Consider the following 26,897-nt stretch of genomic DNA (forward strand, 5'->3'; position numbering starts at 1 on the left):
AAAGTTTCATATTTTTATTAGCAAAATCCCTGTCATAAAATGACAACTAATAACAGGTATTAACATAATACATTTTAAAAATATAAAATAAGGAGATGTGGTATGATTCCCAATAAGACAATTATCCGCCAAAGTTCAAATGAAGTGAATGTAAGCAATATAGGCAACTGTACGGCCTTCAACAATTAGAAAAACCCATATTGTATAGTCGACATTAAAAAGCCAAGACATGAAAAATATGGATCAATTCAATTTAGAAAACTAACAGCCTAATTTATAACAAAATAATTTGTGAAAAACAAATAAGACAGACATGAACCGTAAAAGCAAAAAAAGGGCCAATAAAATGGTTTTTGATCATATGAATAAGGAAGAATTGGTATGATCAGCTCTTCTGGGTTTGTATTCAGTTTTGGATATTCAAATATTATGGCCTCGAGCATCACTGTAGAGACATTATTATTAATATGGAAATACACATCTAATGCAGTAAAATTTGTACCTTTTATGCTATTTGGCCAAGTTGTCTTGTTTGTTGATCTTATTTTGCTGACCATTTTTGGTATTAAGTTTCTGTCTGTTTCAGGTGAAGGAACTAAAAAATGTCTGATTTAACTGTTTATTCTGTAACAGATAAACCTTGATCTGTTCAAGACTGTTGATAATTTTACCCTTTGTCAGTTCTGCTGTCAGTAACTGTTTTTACTTTTGAGATTTAAGCCAAAAACTGAAATCTGCTAGAAATTAAATTACAGGGGTAATAACTCAAAAATAGGTTATCATTTTTTTTTATTAAAAATTGAAAAGTAGATAGACCTTGGAACAGTTAATCATTTATCCTTTATGTCAGGTTTGTTCAAACTGCTTTAGTTTTAGAGATACAAATGTATAAAACAAAAACTGGATTTTACCTCCTGCATTCTCTTTTAAGCAACCTCAACCATGTTTGATACATGAAATCATTACATAATTTTAAAATTAGAGTCACTATGGGACATTAGGGTAAAGTTTTGTTACATTTGCCCCAGTAGTTATATAGGAAACATTTTATCAAAAGTTTACATTGAAAGACAGAGGGCCACCAAGTGAGAAAAAGATGACATATCAAAAGACAACAACTAATTCCAGACTTATTAGGGACAGGCACATAAATATTTGGTCAGGTTGAATATATTATTTTTTTCAATCTCAACCCACTCACTTTTTCAATATCCGAAAATAGACTTGTATAATGTACATAAAAGATCAAATAACAAAATCAGTACAGTTAAGGTACTTACCTATTAAATAATGATATAACAAAAACAAAGCAATAACTAACAGCTTGCCCAAAGTTATGTACCAGGTGGTATAAAATCTCTATTTGAAGAATTCATATTGCAATGTAAAAACAACAGCTCAGGAAGTCGTATTAATCTTATGCAATAATACTCATCAACATTAGCATTTTACTCAAATTTTCAGAAGAGAAAAACAAAACAAAATTTGTTTAGTATTGCTTCAAATTATATTTAGGGAACTGATGTCTTTCACCGCAATACCAAATGTATTAATTAAATAAGAACATTTTTGACAACCTCTATCTTTTCAGGAAAATACCAAATACAGTTATATAAATAAATATTTATTATAACCTTTATCAAGTATTTAATTTTAACTGAATTACACACCTCTGATATTCACACTCTTACATATACTTTACCTTTTTAAGTAAATAATGAAATCTTTTCATTTTGAAACTAATTATTTCAGGTTGTATGTATGAACATTCTACATATGACAGTTAATTTGTCTGAACCATATCTGGATATCTATATTTAGCACAATGACTAAATAAATGCAATACAACTATAGAAAATCAAAGACATCAAATAAATATACTGCATTAACAAAAATATAAGACACTATAAAATAACAACCAGTTGTTACAACTAATATTTCATTGTATACATGGTATAAAAAACAAAAAAAATGCACCAAAAATTGCTGGACTTTTACTAAATGTTCATATGATTCAATTCAAAACATTTAAAAAATCAGGATTTCCTATAGAAATTTATATTCTTAAAATACTGTGAAGAAATGGACTCATGAATTGCAAATATCAAATGTGACTGAAACAAATTTAAAAAAACACTATCCATTCACATTTAAATCTTTCACAATCCTGACTCTTGAAACAGGCAGTGGAAATCATTGACCCATAAAAATAGAAATATTTAGATGGATATGTTGTACAATTATTATAAAGTATAGTTTAAAAACAAAAAGAAAAAAGTAACAATCTTGTCTTAATGGATTCAAACTAAAATAATGGACTGAGATCTCAGAAATAATTATAAATTCTACATATTTGAATAATTCAAGGCCATGGCACAGATCTATATAATATTCTATTTTAATGTCAAAATATTGTAATTTCATGACAACTTAGAATACAAAACAAAATGGTAAAACTAAGGTCAACATCATAATAATCTAATTCACACTACTACAAAAAACTTTACTCAACTAGTAGAAATATGTTGCAATATGTGTAGATTTAATGTGAACATGTAAAATTGAAATGTATTTGGATCTTATTCTTTTTAACATAATGAATGTGTTTAAATAGAATTTTTTTTATTTTTGATAAATAGATTGTCAAATCCAGGTATATCACATTAATACATAATGCAGAAAAAAACATGCTATGTACTTTAATCAGTTCACAATCAAAAGAAACGAACCTTTTGAATTTATTGATTAAGAAGCTTATAGTATACAAGTATACATTTTGGTCTCTTTTGGCAATCATACCACATTTTCTTTTTTACATATGTGTAGTTTAATTTTTCAAAATTGCCTGTAATGCTTATTTATGTAATTTCGATGAAAAGAATGATATATAAAAGATATGAAGGACATATACATAAATTCAGTTTTCTGCAATTCCCCTAATATTGTTCATAAAACATAATAAATAATATAATATATAATATGTAGCTGCCCCGAGATTCAAATATATTTTCCCCTTTTAATTAATAATTAAATTTCTTCTGATAACTTGTAATTTTTACACAGACAGAATTTCCTCAAGTCAGGATATCGTTTCTGAACACATAATGGTTGCTGACCATATAAATCTAATCGACTAATATCTGGATTCAGTTTTACACTTCTTTCTTTAAAGTTAACTACTGCAGTTGCTTCAAAAAGTCCATTCTGAGGATTAGTTTCTATGGTGACTTCATAATGAGCTATGTCTAACAAAGCATCTTTACTGAAATTGGCATATCTGTAATCCTGGTCTTTCTCTCGTAAAAACTTCAGTACCTAAAACATAGTTGTTAACTATTCAATGCAAATCTCAAAAAAGACAATTTCACAAACTTCTTTTACAAATAAGGATGTTAAAAACTATACCACTAAATCCACAAATGAGTGAAATTTGTATTTGAAGTATTTGCATTTGGAATAATTGCTTACTTTTAGTTTAAGGTCAAGTCACTGAAAATTGGCTATGTCACAGATTTTAGTGACATTTGGTATACATTTTTTTGCTTTTTGAACTACAACTACAACTGAAAATCCAAAATATCATTCATTCATCTTTTTTAACCTCTGAAATATTACTGATTAAATTCTTTCAAAATGTGTGATCATTTGTATGAAGGCACATAAAATTAGCAAAAATATGTCTTAAATTTTCTTAAATCATCAAATCTCCAATTTGAAATTCATATTAGTTTCTCCCTAGGGGGTGTCTTAAATAAAGGGAAGATAACTTATTTGTCTTTTGTAAATCCATGTAAATGTAAGATTATAAGGTATAACACCACTAATTCGGGCCCGGCCAGAAAGCACATACCAGAAAGTAGTACATATTTAACACAAAATAGTTCCTACGCATGGACATAACTTTCAAAATATTTAGAGTATTTTATTAATTTTGGTATCAAATGAAAGCTGCATGACTGGTGATCATTGTAGAACAATTTTTGACTGATAAATTTGAATAATAAAAAAATGGCACGAAATTTAAAAAGGAGGGTACATTTTGCCTTTTTGTCAGATCGGAAGTACCTGTTTTGGTACATACGAAATTCCAGGAACCAGTTCTTTCTTATATGCAATGTAAGGTATTTTTTCAGTAGGTGTTGCTTTGACATGGAATGATTGTCACTTTATTTGAACTTAAGATAAAAGAGCTGTGACCACTCGAAATTGAGGAATTTAACATAGAAAGCAATGGGGCCTTTAATTAGTGGTGTACTTCCTATTACAGAGAATCATCAGAAATCCAATTTTTAGAAGTTGTATCTATTCCAATGAAAATAAGTCAAATTTGATGCTAGTAATCATGTTTCATTATCTTTTTTTGGTGAACCATCCTGTTTATAGGAAATGTAAGCTCTTAAATTGGCATACTCAAGTATTTTAGCCTTTTATGGTCATACAACATGCATGCAGTTCAGACTTGACTCCAAGTTCTTATTTTTGCATTTTTTACGATTGAAATCAATAAAACATGTATTTTATGACTTGCATATGGTACAACATAGCTCTTGGTCAAAATAATCCTATGATTTTTCAAGTTTTATTGTGTTTCTTATGGTAGCCTTTTACAATCTAGGCAAATGGTATATACTCATATAAGAATTCCAAAATCTCACTGTACATGCAATTTTGAACCAGTTTAGCAAGTTATCTAGTTGAGGGATATATAAATTGCTCTTAATAATCTATGTTTTACCACAGAAGTAAGGTTTATACAAAAAAAGGCCATTTTTTTTATTTGAAGAAAAAAGGTGGGACAATATTCTCAATTGTGTGTTAAGTTTGGACTAATAAATTTTTATTTAATGAAGAACCTCTGATAAAAATATGACTATTGGTTAGCACAGAGCTTTCCTAATAGAAATTAATAAATAAAACAATAATATTGAGAATAAAAAAGGATTTTGGCCAATATACAATATCCATATGCAGTTTTCTTTGAATAACCCATATACATGTATTACTACCAGTCCAATTTGAGCTTAAAATTAGTAAAATAGTATTTGGACTAAAGCTTTATATGTTTTTTATTGCTTGGAATAGATCATAAAATGAAATAAAGTAATGCTCAAGTCAATATAACAAGTTTGGTTCTGTTATAGGTGTAACACCACTAATTCGGGCCCGGCCAGAAAGCACATACCAGAAAGTAGTACATATTTAACACAAAATAGTTCCTACGCATGGACATAACTTTCAAAATATTTAGAGTATTTTATTAATTTTGGTATCAAATGAAAGCTGCATGACTGGTGATCATTGTAGAACAATTTTTGACTGATAAATTTGAATAATAAAAAAATGGCATGAAATTTAAAAAGGAGGGTACATTTTGCCTTTTTGTCAGATCGGAAGTACCTGTTTTGGTACATACGAAGTTCCGGGAACCAGTTCTTTCTTATATGCAATGCAAGGTATGATTTTTTCAGTACTGGACACCAGAAGGTGTTGCTTTGACATGGAATGATTGTCACTTTATTTGAACTTAAGATAAAAGAGCTGTGACCACTCGAAATTGAGGAATTTAACATAGAAAGCAATGGGGTCATTAATTAGTGGTGTACTTCCATAAGCATATTTAATTACTGAAACACAATCATAGGTTAATTACCAGTGATGTGAATTGATGTGGCACTTGTGTTGGTGGGATGGGTTGTTTCCCTCTAGGATGGTGTATAAAATAAAGAGGAGATAACTTATTTGTCTTTTGTAAACTTTTACACAACATAAACAACAGTACAAACCTTTTCATTTGGAATCATCAGATATGCTGACTTTATTTCTTTCAGCTCCAGTTTTCTGCAGTGTTTTCTAACAGGAAGTGTTAATCTGTTTATATATGCAACTAGTTTATCAGCTATTTTTTTGACATAGTCATTGTCAATATGTTGTTGAAGTCGAGACAAGCATGAACACCAATGTGTATCTATGTGGGCATCTTTACAAGTCCTATTGAATGAAATTTCTTGTGACAAGCTTATTCTGTGTGATTTTTTAGGTGATGTAGGAGAAAATCTTGATTTATCTAACACATCTGCAACAGTTTCATAAATATCAAATGGTGTCACTAATCTGTCTTTATTCAATTTTAAATTTTTTAATAGCATGGGGTGTTTTTCAAGAAACTCAATCGGATATCGTATAGACATCATTGGCATTCGTTCTTCAATTTTTCCTTGAACAGTACTTCTTACTTTCCCATATCTAGCACCATGATCTGCCATCACTATGACAACTGTCTTTTCTAATTCACCAGAATGTTTAAACCATTGGAAAAATTTCTTCAAATCTGAATCTAAATATTGACCAGGATCATTTTTCCAATGTGTTAATTCAGCCATGAATAGAAAGGCAAATTTTGGCATACTTTTGTATTTGATGAAAAAATCTTTTATATATCCTAGTAAATAATGATGATGAGGTGTATGACCGGTACAATATCTTGGACTGATTTCACGTAAAGTTGACTGCCACACAGCTTGCCAAAAAGGTCTCATGTAATGATCTGTTGGTTGTTTTTCAAAACCATTTAGTCTCAAATTAAATGTGCCAATGGAAGGTTCATCTTCTGCATATACTGTTGCATATCCATGCTTTTCAAATTCTTTCCAAATAAATGGGTACTTATCAACGTATCCTGATTCAAACATATGTTTCCTTACCTCTGGAAGTTCCATTTCTGTTTTACCTGTAAAAAGAAATGTTTGGAATGATGTAAATTTTCCACATCGATAGTTCATGTGTGATATACTTTTGGAAGGTTTACATGTGACATTCATTCTTATTTTATGTGTCCAGATATATAAAAAGACCAAAATTAGGGTAAAAAGTTTTGGAATAAAAAAAATATATATAGGTAATAGCATATTTTCTGTGAAACCTGTCGATTTACAAGTACATGAAGTGCAAAACCAAATATTTTCTGGCTTCTTGTGTCTTTTTTGTTGTTGTTGTGCATGAACTGATTTAGTGTCATGGATAGAACTTCACCCCATATTCTTTGTTTTTTTATTCTTTATACTGATACAATATTTTGTGTTTTTGTTTAAGTCTTATAGTTATTACAATTTTATTTACCTGTCAGTAAGGGAATCACATTTGCTGTTGTACCATCACCTAAAATATTATATCCATTCAGTATTGTAAAGTCTAATTCATCACGGAAGTAGCTGTATGTCAATGGTAGTAGTCTCTGGAAGGACAAATGAGATAATGAGTCTAGACCTATAATAAGAACGTTCAGTCCAGTTCCATGGTCAGATGGTACACTACTTGTTCTTTTCAGAACTTCTGGTTTTGGGTATATTTGAACTATAAATTGATCAAAGTCAAAATTTTCTTCTTTGCCCATATCATCTTCCTGATACAAGAATGGACTATCTTGTCTATACCATTCTTCAATGTCTGTTACTTCACTTAAACCACTAGACGTTCTAGCTGTTGTTTTATTTACCCTGATTTTAGCAGCCTCTTCCTCAGGGTTAAATAAGTTACATTTTACTTGTATAAAATCATGTTGAATGATCATATCAAATGGATGTTTTTCTTTTACAACTGGTTCAGTATAGGTGAAGTAGTCATCGTGTACCCTCTCTATTGCTAAATATTCACATTTTTCTATCTTTGCATTATCAGTGGATGTCTTTAAAACAGTTTTATTAATTTTCACAATCCCATTTTCCAAATTGAATAAGTCGTTACCATAGCTGCAAACTAAAGGGTCCAAAGTCTCAAACTTGTCTTTATTTGCATCATTATAAAGAGAAAGTCGAGGAAACTGACATGTAGTTGAAATATCTCTTTTTCCCGTCACACCAAGATCTTGAAGATAAACTCTTTGATCTGATTTAGATTTTTCAAAATACCCCAGTGTTGGGAAAGTGGCTTTCCAGACAAATTGTAAACTTGCAGTATTTTCTAGATCATTAAAATGACCAATAAGAACTATGGTTGTCAATACGAATACACCAAGAAGACAAAGAATTACATTTCGCTTTTTTCTGAACCGCATCACTTCTATCATGTCTATGGGAGCAGTGCAACATGCTCATCTTTCATGCTTCTCTTATTCTATCATCTATAAACTGGCACATTTTTGCTCATCTTGTTAATCTCTGACTCATGGTCCATTTTCATTTTCTGTAAAACAATATATATGTATATGAATTACCACTTGTTGTAAATAAATCTAATAACATCTGATTATATAACAATATTGATCATTTAACAGTACCATTATTATTGCTGCTTTAATACTTACTAAGCATCCAATATGTCTGTATAGTTCATAACCTTTTTACAAGTACATGTGAATATCTATTTTAAGTACATTGTATCTGAAAGATTAAGAAATTGCATAGACAAAGGGTGCTTAAGCTTTACCCTTGTCTGTCTGTACATCTGTCTGACATCCAAAAGTGGGCTTCCTTTCTCTAACTTTTGTTTGCCTCAACCAAATATTATGAATCGTATACACAATGCTTATTAAAACAACATATAGATCAAGTTTGAATTTTGGTGGTGTCACTTTAACTGTTCTAGAATTGTGCCCCTTATCAATTTTTCGTTTATGTCAAGAGCTTGTTTTTGAATACCATTCTATAACTGGTTGCAGTACTATTGTTCTTATCGCTGACTTTACAATGAATCATTTGGGCCAAAGTATCATTTTCAAGGGTATATCACTTTGCCAGGTTAAAGAATTCAATTCAGTGTATAATTTTGAATTGGATCTAAATCATATATACTATAGCTACATCAGATCAGTCACAATAGTAAGAGCCGAAATACTTCAAATTAATTATCATCAGTTAAATGAAACTAACACTTTGACCCTCAGTGTGTCAGAAGTGCTTTTCTGGATTTATACCTCTTCATAAAAAATGCTCAAAACACTACATTTGAAAGCCATAGGTATGAGAATATGTAGAAACTTTAGGAGCTACAAGACCAAAACGGGCCTAAACAGAATAGTCAAACTCATCTCTAATAGTCTTCTTTGCCTGAGGGAGTTGGAATTGTATTTGTGAAAGAAAGGCATCAGTAATAATAATAATACTTTATTCAGAAGCAATACAGCTTATAGAATATACAATTTTACAATATTTTGTATCAGTGAAATATAAATACAATAATTATACACAATATATGTATGGCGGAGAATGAAAATAAATTCATATGATAAATAATTAATACAACTACATATTACGAATTTTTTCAATATTAAACAAAAATTTACCTAAATTATTAAGTTCTTTCACATTGTGAACTGATAACAACTGTATAAGTTTAAAAGTGGATGGATATTGCCAATAATATTTCTTAATGTATAGTTTTCTTACATCACTATATCTATTACATTCTAGAACAACATGGTATTCATCTTCTACAATATTGTTATTGCACATAGTACATAATCTATTTTCTCTATCTACATTGTAATATCTGCCTGTTTCTATGTTGAGGCTATGGGCGGATATACGATATTTACATATAAAAGGTTTATATATTTGATTAACAGGTCTATCTAAATAAAATTGCAGTATATCTGTGTCATATATATATCTATAAAGTATACATTTTGATGAATTATTAAAAAAAGCATTAGCATCAGCAATAAAGGTATCTTTCATTCTTTGTTTTAACTCATGTATGAATATATCAACATTATTTACGCTTTGTTTTAGCCATACATCATGAAAACCATATCTACATAAAATATCTTTGACTGAACATGCCCAATTCGATTTGTCATTGGGTTTTTTAAATGAACTCTCCAACATATCTTCATAACATGCTTTAAGTATACAGTTATCAGTATTTAATAATTTAAACCAAAACTGAATCAGTCTTCTTTGTCTTTCATAATACATTGGATAACGTCCCAATTCACAGTAAACCATGTTATTTACAGCAGTTTTTCTAACCTTTAGAATTCGTTTTAAAAAATATAAATGTACTTTCTCTATATCATCAGCTTTATGATTACCCCACACTTCACAGCTATAATTAAGTATACTAGATACATAAGTATCAAATAAGGACAGTAACGTTTCACAGTTATAATATTCATCTACAATTTTACTACATAAAGCAAAAACAGCTTTTCTTCCTTGATTGGCTAACATTTTTTGTGTATGTAAAAAACTGTCATTATAGTTAAAAAGAATACCCAAATATACAAAACTATCACATATATCTATTTGGTTGTTATTCAAAAACCATTTTTCTTGACTTTTTACACTACCTCTATTTCTAAACACGACCACTTTAGTTTTAGACATATTAATATATAAACCATATTCCTCTGCAGAAGAGTTTACAGTATTTATCATATTTTGCAGATCATCTATGTTCTCACTAAATAAAACAGTGTCGTCTGCATACATAAGTAAAAATAAATTTAAGGATTTCAATTCATATGACTGACAGCCATTACTGATTAGCTCTACTTCCATATCATTGACATACAACGAGTATAATAAAGGGGATAAAGATTCCCCTTGCATCAAGCCAGTATTACAATTAAAAAAATCTGAAATTTTTCCATTACACTTTATACTAGTTTTCAATTTAGAATACATAGATTTAATTACAGTAAGAAGTTTACCAGTAACGCCACATCTAACTAATCTCAACCACAATTTTACATGAAAAACACTATCAAACGCTTTAATATAATCGATAAAACAGCAATATAAGCGTTTACCTTTTCTTAATGACTTAGAAATCAGGGAATGAAGACAGAAGATGGCATCAGAAGTGCCGTATCCAGGACGGAATCCAAATTGTGCATCTGTCAGAGTGTTGTTAATCTTGCACCATGTTATAAGTCTTGAATTAATCAACGACGTAAATAGTTTTCCTAAATGGGTCACCAACGAAATACCTCTGTAGTTTCCAGGATCGTCAGGATTTCCTTTCTTAAAAATTGGAATTAAAATACATTTCACCCATATTTCAGGAAAATTTCCAGCACATAAAATATTGTTGAACAGTTTGCAAAGTACAGGTTTCAATAAAGTTTTACCAAACAGTATATACTCATTCATTATATCATCATAACCAGTCGACTTGTCTCTTTTTAGTTTTTTGATGCACGAATCCAGTTCTTTTTCTGTAAACGGAAGATCAAGTTCCTCAAAAACTGTTTCCGGAGTATCACTCGTTCCAACATTCACTTCGGGCGGTTTAGACATAAGTTTTTTAAAATGTTCCTCGAATTGGTCCAATGAAATGTTATTTTTAATGCGCTTTTTACGTTTTTTAAAATTCTTATAGAAACGTTTCGGATTTTTCTTCCTTAGTGACGACAGCATATTTCCTCGTTGGTTCTTATAATGTCTTTTAAGTCTTGTTTCGCAGCACTTATACTTTTGCTTTGAAAGGTTAAAGTTAATTCTGTTTTCATCCGAGCGGTATTTGTTAAAACTGTCTAATGCATTTTGATATTGTATGTATAATGTTTTGCATTCATCGGTAAACCAAGGCTTGTCCGCATTAGATTTATAAACTTTATCGCCATTTTCACAAAATTCACACTGTTCTTTGTATGTTACTTCAGATTTCGTATACTGTTCATATATATCAGTTAAAAGATTATTAAGTCTTTCTACACACGTATCTATATCACTGTTTTCGTCAAAATTTACCAGTAGATCATCAAACTTTTGTGTGTTGAGTATCAATTTACTTCTGATATCATCTTCTGACCCTTCATTCCAGTTAATTATATTGAACTTAGTTTTATTACAATGACATTGACCGTAAGACTGATTATTACCCTTAAGGTACAATTCAACTACTATTGGAGCATGACATGAATACATATTAAATGGTTCAACATAAAAAGATTTTAAACATTTAAACATTTCACTTTGTGTAAACAATAAATAATCAATAACGCTACTACCGTTTTTATTATTAAATGTTATTTTCCCACTATCTGTTCCAAATCTGCCGTTACATATACGTAGACCGGACGACTGGCATAACTGCAATATACGCTGACCAAAACTATTTGGAGGTTTAATGTCTTCAGATTTTCTATTACAAATATAACTATCATTTACATAGTCAATAAAAGAAATACTGTTAATCAGTTCTTTATCCAATGTATCATTAACTATATTGTCCGCTTTTAGACCTACTCGTCCATTCAAGTCGCCTATCACAGCCACAGTTCCTAATGTACTATAATGTTCAATATTTTCTTGCAGTATATCGAAAACATCTATATCATATTTACGGTAAAATACATTTTTATCAGGCGGAATATAAATAGCACAAATATACAAATCTAAACCATTTAAACATACATTTTTGTCAATTTTTAACCAGATCATACTATCTGCACAACAATTCAATACAGTAGTATAGGGAGTTAACCATTTCTTATAAAAAATAACTACACCTCCTCCTTTACATTTTTCTCTATACACAAATTCTTTTTCGTAGCCTTTCATTTCAAATTCATCGGGACATTTAAGCCAGCATTCATTTAGACACAATATATCATATTTATTTACTACATTCAAGAAATTTCTATCTGACAATTTCCGGATCAACCCTTTTGATATGTTCCAAGAGCAAATTTTCAAGGAACCACTATTTTTAGCACAATCATTCTCCGCTACCTCCTATTCCTTCCATAGCTCACCATTAACATACAATTTGTCTCCAGCAATATAAGCTTTTTTGTTTTTTTTCCTTTCTTTGAGCATGATGGGTACCAGTTTTTTCCGTCTTTCTAGAACCTCTTTGGGATACTGTGGGCTTATACCATAATTGGTGTTTTTTAAACGGTTTGAGACACTGCAGATTATTTCACGATCCTCGAATTTTCTAAATTTCACCACAATTGGTCTTGGTTTGGCTGCTCCATCTTTCCTTTTTCCTAAGCGATACGCTTTTTCCAAGGTTATCTTGTCTTTTGCGTTTTCTATTTTCAGTTGGTTTCCACAGAATTCCAAAATTTTGTTTACACAGTTTTCATTATATGTTGATCCCGTTGCACCCCCCTTTTCTCCCGTTGCACCCCCCTTTTCTCCCGTTGCACCCCCCTTGGCTCCTTCATTGTTTTCACTAGCTTCCTCAAGTTCAAAGAATACTAAATTTTGCTTTAGATTTTGGGATTCAATATCCACTAGTTTATCACGAACCTCTTTGTTTTCATTTTTCGTCAATTCTACACCAGAGTTAATAGTGTCTACTTTTAATTTCAAACCTTTTAGATCGTCGTGTGCATTTGACAGAAATTGTGCACTTTGTTCTAATGTGCTAATGCGCTTTTTACAGTCTATAATTTCGTTATCCATAGAACCAAATTTTGTTTCCATTTTGTTTAATCGGGACTCTATTTTGTCAAGTGTTGTTAATTTTGTTTCTATATTGGCCATCCTTTGACACATTTCTTGAAGTGTACGTTCTATCCCCTGTATATTGGGCGGGGGCGTTACGTGAGCTAAAGGTGGTGGGGGGTACTGTTGATATGTTTGGAAAGGTTGGTATCCTATCGGTGAACTAGCCATTGGGCCGGTGTATTGTTGATTGGAATTATTCATCGGAAAGTTTTGATTGTAACTACTACTTGAGTTGTTTTCATTTGAACACAAATAAGACTGTGTATTGTTATTTACCTTCGTACATTTTCTTTTATCAAGGAAACTCGTCTGGTCTGATGACGAAGAATCATTCACAGATTTTTTAGAATTTCGTTGTGGACGTTTCCTCTTTCCTCCTCTAGGATTCCCAGAATAGTTTCCTCCTCTAGGCTTTCCTCTAGGCATCCCAGAGTAGTTTTATCACTAACAAACACATTTTATTCAGGTTTACAGTCTTTTGTTTGCAATAAATCCCATATAACAATAAAAATTTTCACAATTCAAATTTTCCTGCCATTTTCACTGACGCATGCGCTTAAGGAAAATCATATCAGTAATCATATCTGATGAGAGACCATTAATTGATTAATTGTTCAGAGTTGTTAAATATAAATGTAGAGCAAGATTTGAAGTGTCTGAAAATCAAGTATTAAATAAAATATGATCACTAAAAACAATGAATATATATGGAAATATATATAATTTCTGGACCATACATTGCCATATGAGTATCTGGACCATACATGTATGTGTACAGCAAAATATTGTCCTAAAATAATCCCCAAAGACAATATTTCATAACTTTGTAATTTGTAAATTGTATCATGAAACTCACCCACAGTCATGACAGTGTCCCTTTCTATGAAATAATGTCCAGAGAAGGACAAATTTCCTGAATTCCATATGAAATGTCCATATACTGATAAAATTTCATAGATGAATAGCATGAAATTTTGTCTTGTTAAAGGGAGGCTATCCAAGGTTTAGAAAATATTTCATGGATGGATTGTCATAAAAATTTGTCTCATGAGAGAGTGGTTATAAACATTTAGCATCTTATATATTATATCATTATTAGTGTTTTATTTGATTGATAATAAACAAACTAGATGGAATACATTATTTCCTTGAACGGGGTGTACCCTAAACGTTGCCTATAATTGCTTATGATTCCACTTCATTTGAACTTTGGTTGATAGTATTAATTATCTTATTCACAATCATTCCACATCTCCTTACTTTTATATGAACCAACAACAACCACTGAACTACAGGCTCCTGACTAAATAGGACAAGCACATATTTATCGCCTTTCTCACCTGTTTTTCGAGAATACTAGAATTCTTTGTTTTGCCAAAATCTGCATAGGAAATTTGGACTTCATTGAACCTATAAATTTGTGATTCATGATGATGCATACCCATGGTGCAATGAAATATAGCTTTTGGTATAATAGTAAAAAAAAAAACCTTCAGGAGTCCTCCAATGGTTTTGGTCAGATTGACCTTTTCAGAGCTCTTATAAAGTTCATCATTTGTCTGAACATAATGAAATAGTTTCTGCCTATCTGTGCAACAGATGTTTTTTGAGATAAATGCAAAATCATGAAAATAAGACAAAATTATTACTAAAGGGGAATAACTCATAATTGAGTCATCTGAGAATTTTCATGGAAATAGAAAACCTGTGTCGCTCACCTTGGTCTATGTGCATATTAAACAAAGGACACAGATCGTCAGATGGATTCATTCGTTACAGAGGAGAAGATTTTTGTAAAAGTTAACGGCGGACGATAGATGACGGCTGACAGACGACGGACGAAGGATGCCAAGTGATGAGAAAAGCTCACTTGGCCCTTTGGCCAGGTGAGCTAAAAATGTGTACTTGTTCAGTATAAATAAACATCATATTAAACTCCAAAACATGAAAATGAACTAAAATTTAAAATTTAAAAAAACATACAAGACTAACAAATGCCAGAGGCTCCTGACTTGGGACTGGAGCAAAATGTTAAATCTTTCAAAAAGTTTTAGATGGACAACAGAGGAAGGACAAATGATGGACAAAGACTTATATCAATTAATTAGGCCAGGTCATGATCAGAGTTATTCAAGTATAACATGATGGCATCATGCCAACAGACCACATAAACCATCTATTTGTCCCTCCTTAGATAATTTAACAAGAAAAGTTTGATTGTTTTTAGGCTAAAGAATAATTATAAAGTTTTTTAACTTGTACTATTGGAACTACAGGGGTGCATGCCTACAACCTTTGACTGTCCATGAGGGTCTCACACGTTACAGTATAAATGTAGGCCCTGTCTCTGTAAGGGAGCTACCATTTGATTTTTATCGGGGGGGAGGGGTGGGGGGGCTAGGACGAAATTTAAAAAAAAATAGGCAGGACAGGAGTTTTGAGTAAAAAAAAAAGGCAGGATGAGACACTTGCAAAAAAAAAAAGTCAGGACGACAATTTAGGTAAAAAAAAGTGAGGATCAACTTAAAAAAAAAGGCAGGACCGAACAGAGTGAAAAATAAAAAGGCAGGACAGAGATTACAGCTAAAAAAAATGCAGGACAAAAATTAAATGGTAGCTCCCTAAGCACCTTTTTGGGCATTTGAATCATTCAGTACATATTTTTATAACTACTTCACAGTATAGCTTACATGTCTATTCAGGCGCGTAGCTATGTTTACGTCAAAACTTCCGGGCGTACACTTGAATTTTGATAAAAAATATTTTAATCTAAAGAAATTAAAAAAGAATTTGTAATTAAGAAGCACATCAGCTTAAAAATTCTTTCTTCAATAGCTTGTAATTGCGGAATTTTACTTTTCAGCCAAATGGTATCATATATTATATTTAAAATTGAGAATGGAAATGGGGAATGTGCCAAAGAGACAACAACCCGACCATAGAAAAAAAAACCAGCAGAAGGTCACCAACAGGTCTTCAATGTAGCGAAAAATTCCCGCACCCGGAGGCATCCTTCAGCTGGCCCCTAAACAAATATATACTAGTTTAGTGATAATGAACGCCATACTAATTTCCAAATTGTACACAAGAAACTAAATCCGCGCTTCATACAAAATGTACTTCGGTCAACGCTTTTACACCCCAATAAATTTACAAAAAGAAGCATTCAATATTCTTAAATAACATTTTCTGACATTATTTAATTTGCCCAACATAAAAGACAAATATTTCTTATAACATTCCATTCAATCAAAAAAGGTGTCACTTGTTTAATACTCTTTTTATCATGTTTATTAATTTTAATTTATACAAACTGATCCAAATTTTTCATCTCACTGGATGTTGGTATTTGGACGCATCATCAGGCACCTACTGTATGTGTCAGTTTCTTGGAATGTATTAACCAGTTAGCTAAAAAAAAAAACACTCAATTATATTTCATGGAAACATGTAAATTTGCAATATAATGTTATAAATTTGACAAAATCTATCATGTATCAATTATCATATTTTACAACCTTTTCAACTTCTGAGTATTCTTTTCTTTTGAAGGTGCGTAACGAACAGATCTACCTGAAAACCAATGCAGGTGATTCACTGGTGAACTTTTTGTTAAAATGGTTATAAAATGTGTTTGTCTAGAGTCAGATGCGTACATGGTTTGTCTGACACATGCTTTGTCAACAGAAAGAGAGGAAGTAATGGGGTTATTGATAGGCGAGGTAATGGGATAATTTTTCGAACTGTATTTTAATTTATATCCTTCATCAACCAACAGTAATGCAACACTTACAACTTACAACTTACAGCTTCTTTCCTGGTGCCATCAAAACAATCTAAGACTTGATAATTAAGCTTACAAACAGAACTGTTAAGATTTATATAATGCAAAGGTTTTCCAAATCAGCCCAATATAGAAGAAGAAGAAGATGCTTTATTTCCATAAAATGGGCTCACAAGGAGCATAGGAGCATAATATAATATCATTATAATACTATTCTTTTACATATATAATAAACAATACAGTATGGAAAGTTACAAACACAAATAAGGAACAGTTTTCATATAATTTTTAGTAGTATATATATATATATAAAACCTTCGTCTCAGGCACACCTCTAGAAAGTAACACAAAAAATAAAAATACTGTGAGTAGGCTAAATATATCTAGCTGAACTGCAGGCAGTGGCGTAGCTAAGCCATTTCTACATGTACGCCCGAACCTCGACAAGGGTCTGAAGGCCTCTTGGTAGTGGGTAATTGATGGGGTGGAAGTTAACGAGTTTTCGAGAATGATATATCATTTCTGTCATGAAAACTCAATAGCAACATCTATATACATGTATACTTTACAGTCTTATTCATAAAGGGTTCCGTGGGACCCTTGGTTTCGCCAGTGATTGCTGCTTTCAGCGTAAATGTGTTAGGTTGACTGCTAAAAAATGAATCCCATTTATCAGTCAAATACAGGATAAAAAAATCAAATGTTTTCTTTTGAAACTTTTTCTTTGTCTTGAATACCAGCTACTGCCCAAGTTTCATGACAATCTATGAAGGTTTAAAAATGTATCATATGAAAAAAAATATAATCCCCGACCGTCTGTAATTTAAAAAAAAAAAGATAAATCTGTCTGTCAGTATAATACTGAAAAATGAAGAAATAAAATTATATACTTTCAAAATTTTGCTTCAAAAATAAGTCATAAAAAAAGCTTCTGCCAAAGTTCCATAAAATTGGTTGAAGATCTGAAAAAGTAATTGATGCGAAACAAACTTTAACCCAGACTGTATCTACTTATTTGACTTTAAAAACTTTTATCAGTAAAATAAAATATATTATACAAATATAGCCTTTGAATGAGATCGATACAAGGATATATTGACCTGAAAGAAGTACATTGATTGAGGACGAAGTCCGAGGTCGAAATACTTCTTTGGGTCGATATATATATATATCCTGTATTGACCTCATACAAAGGCTATATTTGTTATATTATTAATTTCCGACCATATTTGTATCAAAATCGTCATTTGATTTTGTTTGAATTTTATAGATATCATATTGTCTTCTTGACAATAACAAAATATTTAATTTACTTTTTTTTGGTTTGATGGACAAATCTTATGACATAATACTATATTTGAAGATTTTTTTCGTCAAATAATCGATCACAGATATCCTTGCAAAATGTTTAACAAAAATATCCTGAAATTCATTACATGACGTCACACAAAGTATATCAGTTTTTAGATATTCTAAAAATAACCGTGCAATATGCGTTTTGCTGTGCAATATATGCTTTTTGCTATCTGCCGTTTTCTTTCTACCTTCGAAAATATAGTTTAACATGTGACTATCGGCAAACGAATCAAATTTGTTAAAATATACGAATTAATAATATATATATATATTCATCATTATGCTCTGCATACTCTTTTGATCATAAAAAGTTTCTGTTCAACTTCTGTTTTAGTGAAGGTTTGAAAAATTATTGATGTTTAGATTGTTTTTATACTGAGCCTAATATTGAAGCCGCCGCCGCCGACGAAATTTAGAATCTCTATGTCTTGCTTTCGCGACATAAATGACACCAGCACCAGCTTGAAAAAAATACAAACCACACATTAAATCTCTGCAGATAATGAATAGGTTTAAACAAGGGGAAAGTGATTAAAACTCACAGTAGATTCAGGACTATTAAAGAAAACGAACACATATATATTTTTGGTAGATATAATAGTAGGAAAAATGCATGATATAGGTTTTGGTTAAGTTTATAAAGCAGATCTAATATGAGGATTTAAGTCAAATCAGTGAACATGAATTTGACAACCAATTCCCCTTTAAGCAGTTGCAACATTCATTAGTGAATAGAATTTTTGGTGGATATAATAGTAGTAAAAATGCATATACATTTTGGTTAAGTTAATAAATCTTATTATCTAATATGAGAATTTAAGGAAAATCAGTGAACATGAATTTGACAACCAATGTCCCTGTAAGCAGTTGCAACATTCATGACTAAATCAAATTTTTGGTAGATATAATAGTAGTAAAAATGGTCCATTGAATATATGCATATATCATTAAGGTCATAACCATGATTATAGTATGTTATGTTCTTTCCCAAAACTTATTTGTAAGCAGTATGTGAAACTGAGTATTAATATTAATGATTGCATAAATTATCTTCATGATAAATTAACATTTTCCATGTCCAATTCTTCATTTGTCATATTTCATCCACTTACTAATGAAATAATAAGTTCTACTTTTTTCTTCTTTTCCTAGATTGACGAGAATCGTATATCTCACATCTCAGCTGTTATCATGCTACAGAGATCAGATAAACAGGCTGACAGAGTAGAAATATCACCAGAACAGTTGTCAGATGCTTCCACTAAGGCAGAGGTACAGTTATCATGAGTTACCCACTTTTCTGCAGGGGACACAATTCTTAACTTTAATATGTACACACAAGCTGATGCTTTCTGACACACATAATTCAAATATGCAGTTTAAATAATTATGATAGTTCAGGCAATGCTTGTTGACATATTGAAATGCCCTACCTTATTCTGGAAAACAATTGCTAGCATAATTTTATGCATATGATCTTACACAAGTAGGTAGTAAAAATATGGATTTGTATTTCCTAATTATACTTCAACAAAAATAAGAACCTTTGTTGCAAAAATGCCAGGGAAAGTTTGAAAAACGAGTTATAAATTTATTAAACACTCAAAATTATGTACACTGTTATAATGAAGAAAAAACACAATAAATGTATAAAAGATAAATATATAATTTTAGAGAATGGCAAAAGAATTGTGTAGACCAATGAGAGTACTAGGCTGGTACCATTCACATCCACATATAACTGTGTGGCCGTCACATGTTGGTAAGATTTATTTTAACTTTAGTAAGTATTTCATTTATCTCTGTGGTCTAGAGATGTACATTTAAATCACCTTAGTACATAAGACATTCTTATTAAGATGAGTATTTTTGTAGGTAATTAAAAGGAAATACAAATAAAGATAGGCATTGTACAATGTTAGGCTGGTTTCTCATCTTCACATTTCTCTGTGTATGAATATTTAACTACCGGTAAATTTGGTGATGGCAGTGTCATTCTAAATGTAAGAACTTACTTTAACTATACAGTCTTGTAATAAGTATAAGTTTTTTATTTAAAACCTTTACTTCTTTTATCAATTTAGTTTTACATTTGTTTTTTTTTAGATGTACAAACTCAAGCTATGTATCAAATGATGGATGAAGGTTTTGTTGGACTGATATTTTCAGTATTCAATGAAGATAAATCTACAAAAGTAAGTGGATTTAAAGGAAACAATTTGTCAGATTGTATAACATTGTATTACGGATTTACAAGACAGCAAACTGACAAGTTGCTGCAGTTATCTACATGGAAAACTTAGATCAGGGGTTCACCTTGAAGTTATCTCAGTATTAATACCATAAGTGTTAGATGAGGGGAGATAACTGATTAAGCTACACACATAGGTTTTTATTACTAGAACTAAATGTATAATGTCTTAGGAGTTAATTTACCTAACTACTTAAAAAAAAGAGGAGAAATATGGTCATAGGGATTACTCAGAAACCTATGTAGTGAGTGGTTTTAAGTATGATTGATGTTTGCTTTCCATCTGATATAGATATGAGATATTTCAAAATTAACTGTCAGAAGTTATAACAAGTTGTATTTTTACCAAACAATTAACCAAAAAACCCTCTCTACGTTTTTTTGTTTAGTTCGAAATAGATTAATTAAGGTCTTTCCTTTTTCAAAAGGGAAAGACCTTACTGTATTTCTTCTGTTTATTATTATTATTCTTCCGCCAAACTTTGACAAATTTATCCGCGTTAACCGTAAGACGTGTTGCTTTCATGTTCACACTTTGTATCGGTGTCATGAATACCTATCCGGAACTGACCCTGTGAGTCAAAATATTTTGTCGGTTCAGAGTAATCCCTCCGAAACCCAAAAACCTTGTTATCGTTCCAACACCGTAACCGTAATAGGTAGAAAAAAAAAGAAGGGTGAAATTTGTTCAGGACCAGACCCTGGTTCTTTATTACATTTGGATCGAAAAGATTCAACGACTCATTGGTAGTGTTATGCCCCTATTAAAATTAACCGGTGTCGATTGGCCACCAAAACTCAGAAACCGTAAGTCGTAGACACCTAGGATCTTCACCATCCATCATCAATTCATGTGACTTTGAAAATTATCTCAAGGTCAAATGTGTATGTTTACCTTGACCTTTGACCTAACACCTTGTTAGCGGATAATCTCAGCAACCTTAATACTTTCAGAAGTGTTGTATAGTGAAAAATGTTTGGTCATTAATGCGCAACTTTGTTACATTTGACCGAAGAGATTTGACCTTTCTGTAAGGGGCATAACTCTTGAAAAGGCAAAATCAGCTTTTACTATATGACCAAAGGTCCTAGACCCATGGGGTCTTCAGCAATGACATTGGGGACTAATGACCTTGACAAAGGTCAAAAGGTCAAAGGTCATGTCGTATATATAGCGAATTATGTGTTTTTGACCTTATTTAAAGGATTTTCAGTGTGTTTTAAAGCTTTTTAAGGTTGACCTTGACCGTTGACCTTACAACTTTTTAGTTGATATCTCAAAAACGATTGTACTTACAGAAATAGTAAATAGTGAAAAATGTTGAGGTAGATGAGGCGCAACTTTTTTACATTTGACCGAAGAGATTTGACCTTTCTGTAAGGGGCATAACCTGTGAAAGAACTTTTCAATACATTCTACGTCTATTGGAACATGTATTTTACATTACAAAAGCAAAGAAATAACCTTAAGTTTTTAACTAAAAAATAACTAACAAATCATTATGAATATAGGATAATGATAACCACAAGCTAATTCAGTTACCTATTTTAAAAAACTTGTTTCATAAGAGAATGTTCACTGAATTATTCACAAGTTAAAATAAAAAGAACAACTTTAAAAAGAAGTAACTCATTTATTTACAACAAAATCAATGTTCAAGGGATGTAATTCAGTAAGCTAATGACCCTTTTTCATTAATTGGAATCACATGATGAGCAATAATTCAATAACTGATAATGAAAGATAATAGAAAAAACAAAGGATATGGGAGATAACTTTATAAAATATAGTGAAAGATAATTGAAAAACAAAGGATATGGGAGATTACTAAAAAACAATAGAAAAACAAAGGATATGGGAGATAATTCAATAAATTATAGTGAAAGATAATAGAAAAAACAAAGGATATGGGAGATATCTCAATAAATAACAGTGAAAAATAATAGAAAAAACAAAGGATATGGGAGATAACTCAATAAATTACAGTGAAAAATAATAGAAAACAAAAGATATGGGAGATTACTAAAAAACAATAGGAAAACAAAGGATATGGGAGATAATTCAATAAATTATAGTGAAAGATAATAGAAAAAACAAAGGATATGGGAGATAACTCAATAAATTACTGTGAAAAATAATAGAAAAAATAAAGGATATGGGAGATAATTCAATAAATTACAGTGAAAAATAATTAAAAAAAACAAAGGATATGGGAGATAACTCAAAATATTACAGTGAAAAATAATAGAAAAAACAAAGGATATGGGAGATAATTCAATAAAGTATAGTGAAAGATAATAGAAAAAACAGGATATGGGAGATAAATCAATAAATTACAGTGAAAAATAATAGAAAACAAAGGATATGGGAGATTACTAAAAAACAATAAAAAAACAAAGGATATGGGAGATAATTCAATAAATTATAGTGAAAGATAATAGAAAAAACAAAGGATATGGGAGATAATTCAATAAATTATAGTGAAAGATAATAGAAAAAACAAAGGATATGGGAGATATCTCAATAAATAACAGTGAAAAATAATAGAAAAAACAAAGGATATGGGAGATAACTCAATAAATTACAGTGAAAAATAATAGAAAACAAAAGATATGGGAGATTACTAAAAAACAATAGGAAAACAAAGGATATGGGAGATAATTCAATAAATTATAGTGAAAGATAATAGAAAAAACAAAGGATATGGGAGATAACTCAATAAATTACTGTGAAAAATAATAGAAAAAATAAAGGATATGGGAGATAATTCAATAAATTACAGTGAAAAATAATTAAAAAAAACAAAGGATATGGGAGATAACTCAAAATATTACAGTGAAAAATAATAGAAAAAACAAAGGATATGGGAGATAATTCAATAAAGTATAGTGAAAGATAATAGAAAAAACAGGATATGGGAGATAAATCAATAAATTACAGTGAAAAATAATAGAAAACAAAGGATATGGGAGATTACTAAAAAACAATAAAAAAACAAAGGATATGGGAGATAATTCAATAAATTATAGTGAAAGATAATAGAAAAAACAAAGGATATGGGAGATAACTCAATAAATTACAGTGAAAAATGATATAAAACAAAGGATATGGGAGATTACTAAAAAACCATAGAAAAACAAAGGATATGGGAGATAATTCAATAAATTATAGTGAAAGATAAAAGAAAAAACAAAGGATATGGGAGATAACTTAATAAATTACAGTGAAAAATAATAAAAAAAACAAAGGATATGAGAGATAATTCAATAAATTACAGTGAAAAATAATAGAAAAAACAAGGGATATGGGAGATAACTCAATAAATTACAGTGAAAAATAATAGAAAACAAAGGATATGGGAGATTACTTAAAAACAATAGAAAAACAAAGGATATGGGAGATAACTCAATAAATTACAGTGAAAAATAATATAAATCAAAGGATATGGGAGATAACTCAATAAATTACAGTGAAAAATAATATAAATCAAAGGATATGGGAGATTACTAAAAAAACAATAGAAAAACAAAGGATATGGGAGATAATTCAATAAATTACAGTGAAAAATAATAGAAAAAACAAAGGATATGGGAGATAACTCAATAAATTACAGTGAAAAATAATAGAAAAAACAAAGGATATGGGAGATAATTCAATAATTTATAGTGAAAGATAATAGAAAAAACAAAGGATATGGGAGATATCTCAATAGATTACAGTGAAAAATAATAGAAAACAAAGGATATGGGAGATTACTAAAAAACAATAGAAAAACAAAGGATATGGGAGATAATTCAATAAATTATAGTGAAAGATAATAGAAAAAAAACAAAGGATATGGGAGATAACTCAATAAATTACAGTGAAAAATAATAGAAAACAAAGGATATGGGAGCTTACTAAAAAACAATAGAAAAACAAAGGATATGGGAGATAATTCAATAAATTATAGTGAAAGATAATAGAAAAAACAAAGGATATGGGAGATAACTTTATAAATTATAGTGAAAGATAATAGAAAACAAAGGATATTGGAGATATCTCAATAAATTATAGTAAAAGATAGGATAAAGACAAAAGAATATGGGAGATAACTCAATACATTATAGTGAGAATTTTTTTTAGAAAAACAAAGGATATGGGAGATATCTCAATAACTTGTAGTGAAAAATAATACAATAACAAGGGATATAGAGTATCCATCCATGGCACAAATATAATGAAAGGAAATAGAAAAAATGGATATGAACAAAAGCACACTAAAAGCTAAGGAACAGCTCTTTTATTGCTGTTCTTCATCTCAAAGTCATAGTAAGGCCTTCAACAGAGCCCATAAAAACCTCTCAAGTAAGTTACCGGTAGTTCTACAAATTAGACATAGTGATGAAAATTAGATAATGAAAGACAATTATTGGAAATAACTAAGTTAGCTAGATACAACCATTACGTAATGAATAAATATAATGTTTTCCTTACAGTTAAACAGAATAGAAGTGACCTGCTTTCAATCAATCAATCAAGCCATGGAAGACTATCCTGCACAGTATGTATTAAAATATCATAAATAAATTAAGAACAGATCTGTACATATCTAATATTTACTATTAAACAGTATACTTGTGATGTCTGATGGTTCCATAGTAAACAGTATAGAATGTGTCTTCAAGTTTGTGTGTATGTCCTTATTTTTATCAGTTATGGTTTGTTTGTTTCTGAAAGAGCTGTCTCCCTTTAGTTTGAGTCTGTTGGATAGTTGTTTCATTGGTAGATATACCACATCTTCTTATTTTACATTAAACTACTGAAAAATCTACACAAATAAATCATTAGCAGGTTTTCCTGAAAGGGTTCAAAAGTAAGAAAAGTAGATGTTAAATTAATTTACAGTATAATCAACTTTTTTTTAATTTGCAAATCTCACTTAAGGTGGTATGGGAGTCTAAAATAAAAATGATAGAATTTGTTCATACTTTGCCAAAACGTAGTATCTATTGATATATGTTGAAATATATAATAAAAATGATAGGTCACCGCGCATTTTCTCAAGCTACAGGACGCGACAAAATGACACATTTTGTATGGATTATACAGGAAAAAACACCATTTTGTGGTTAGAAACTAAACAAAATGATAGAATTGTTAAATACTTAAGAAAAAGATAGTTTTCAGACAATGCTTTGAGAATTTCAAAAGAAAAGGTAGGGTCACCGTGAGTTTTTTCCGGCTAAAATACAAAATAGGAAAATTCCATGTAGAATCCTTCAGAAAATGCACTATTTTAGAGTTACCTCCCCTTAAAATGGCAATTTTTAAAAAAAAATAAAAAACAAACAAAAATTATAAATTTTTGCAAAAATATTAATATTTATAAGTTATATTCTTATAAGTTGGTTCTTTTAAATGAAAATTCATATTAAATATCTGCATTCCTGCATCAAATTTTGCTAACTTGATAAAAAGTATTGACCTTTGGTTCACTGTTTTTTACAATCCAAGATGGAGGAAGACACCCATACCACCTTAAATAAAATTTGATTAGATATTTTGATACTTTCTAGATGAAATAGGAATTTGAAGATGTTTCAATTGACCTTTTAGGTTTATCAATTTGATGTAACTTTTTATGCCCTGTCGTAACGGAGGGGCATTTAGTTTTACCCTGTCTTTCTGTATGTCTGTTTGCCTTGAAATTAGCTTCTATTCTCTAACTTCAGTTTGCCTTGACCAAATGTTATGAAACATATACAATATTCTTATTACCACAAAACTCTTAAATAATTAATCATCATTTGGTTCTGATACTGAATTATACAGTAGAACTTCAACATATCAGTATTAGAACTACACAAAGTTTAAAATATGAATATTAATTGATTGAAAATGACTTAATTTTATAATGAATGTTTTCATTTGTGCAATCTAAAACACAAAATAAATATAAAAATAAGGAGATTTGATAGCATGTCAATGAAACAACTATCAACAAGAGTCCAAATGAAGTGGATATTAGCAAGTTGATTTAAGGAAACACAAATTTCTCCAAAAGATGAGAAAAGATAAGCACCGACAAGGATCCTGACTTTGAAAAGGCACACTAACATAGGA

The 26,897-nt window shown here is 30.3% G+C and overlaps 3 protein-coding genes across 3 annotated transcripts in view; 1 reads left to right on the forward strand and 2 right to left on the reverse strand.

The window, feature by feature from the left end:
- LOC139517468 (uncharacterized) lies at window positions 1-16,990 on the reverse strand. The gene is made up of 4 exons (XM_071308563.1): window positions 16,919-16,990; window positions 7,117-8,178; window positions 5,784-6,727; window positions 1-3,315 (listed from the first exon to the last, which is right to left on the reverse strand). Exons 2-4 carry the CDS (start codon window positions 8,060-8,062, stop codon window positions 3,028-3,030), a joined length of 2,178 nt encoding a protein of 725 aa, XP_071164664.1. The 5' UTR covers window positions 8,063-8,178; window positions 16,919-16,990; the 3' UTR covers window positions 1-3,027.
- On the reverse strand, window positions 9,237-12,503 carry LOC139515435 (uncharacterized). Its single transcript, XM_071305005.1, has one exon. It carries the CDS (start codon window positions 12,501-12,503, stop codon window positions 9,237-9,239), a length of 3,267 nt encoding a protein of 1,088 aa, XP_071161106.1.
- LOC139517469 (lys-63-specific deubiquitinase BRCC36-like) overlaps window positions 16,964-26,897 on the forward strand; it is a 13,367-nt gene continuing 3,433 nt past the window's right edge. The window contains exons 1-5 of the mRNA XM_071308564.1: window positions 16,964-17,122; window positions 19,693-19,812; window positions 20,215-20,302; window positions 20,647-20,735; window positions 25,271-25,335. Coding sequence (XP_071164665.1) covers window positions 17,018-17,122; window positions 19,693-19,812; window positions 20,215-20,302; window positions 20,647-20,735; window positions 25,271-25,335 — 467 coding nt within the window. The 5' untranslated portion in view covers window positions 16,964-17,017. The remainder of the gene's footprint in view (window positions 17,123-19,692; window positions 19,813-20,214; window positions 20,303-20,646; window positions 20,736-25,270; window positions 25,336-26,897) is intronic.

The sequence above is a fragment of the Mytilus edulis genome, chromosome 3 (genome assembly GCF_963676685.1).
Source record: "Mytilus edulis chromosome 3, xbMytEdul2.2, whole genome shotgun sequence".
In the NCBI taxonomy this organism is placed as follows: Eukaryota; Metazoa; Mollusca; class Bivalvia; order Mytilida; family Mytilidae; genus Mytilus; species Mytilus edulis.

What these genes read in the sequence shown, in the direction of transcription:
- LOC139517468 (XM_071308563.1), bottom strand. Translation starts at nt 8,062, where the DNA reads ATGATAGAAGTGATGCGGTTCAGAAAAAAGCGAAATGTAATTCTTTGT. An exon ending in TGTGATTCCCTTACTGACAG is followed by an intron (nt 6,728 to 7,116) that starts GTAAATAAAATT and finishes TTCTTTTTACAG; the next exon opens with GTAAAACAGAAATGGAACTT. An exon ending in TGATGATTCCAAATGAAAAG is followed by an intron (nt 3,316 to 5,783) that starts GTTTGTACTGTT and finishes ACTATGTTTTAG; the next exon opens with GTACTGAAGTTTTTACGAGA.
- LOC139515435 (XM_071305005.1), bottom strand. Translation starts at nt 12,503, where the DNA reads ATGAAAGGCTACGAAAAAGAATTTGTGTATAGAGAAAAATGTAAAGGA.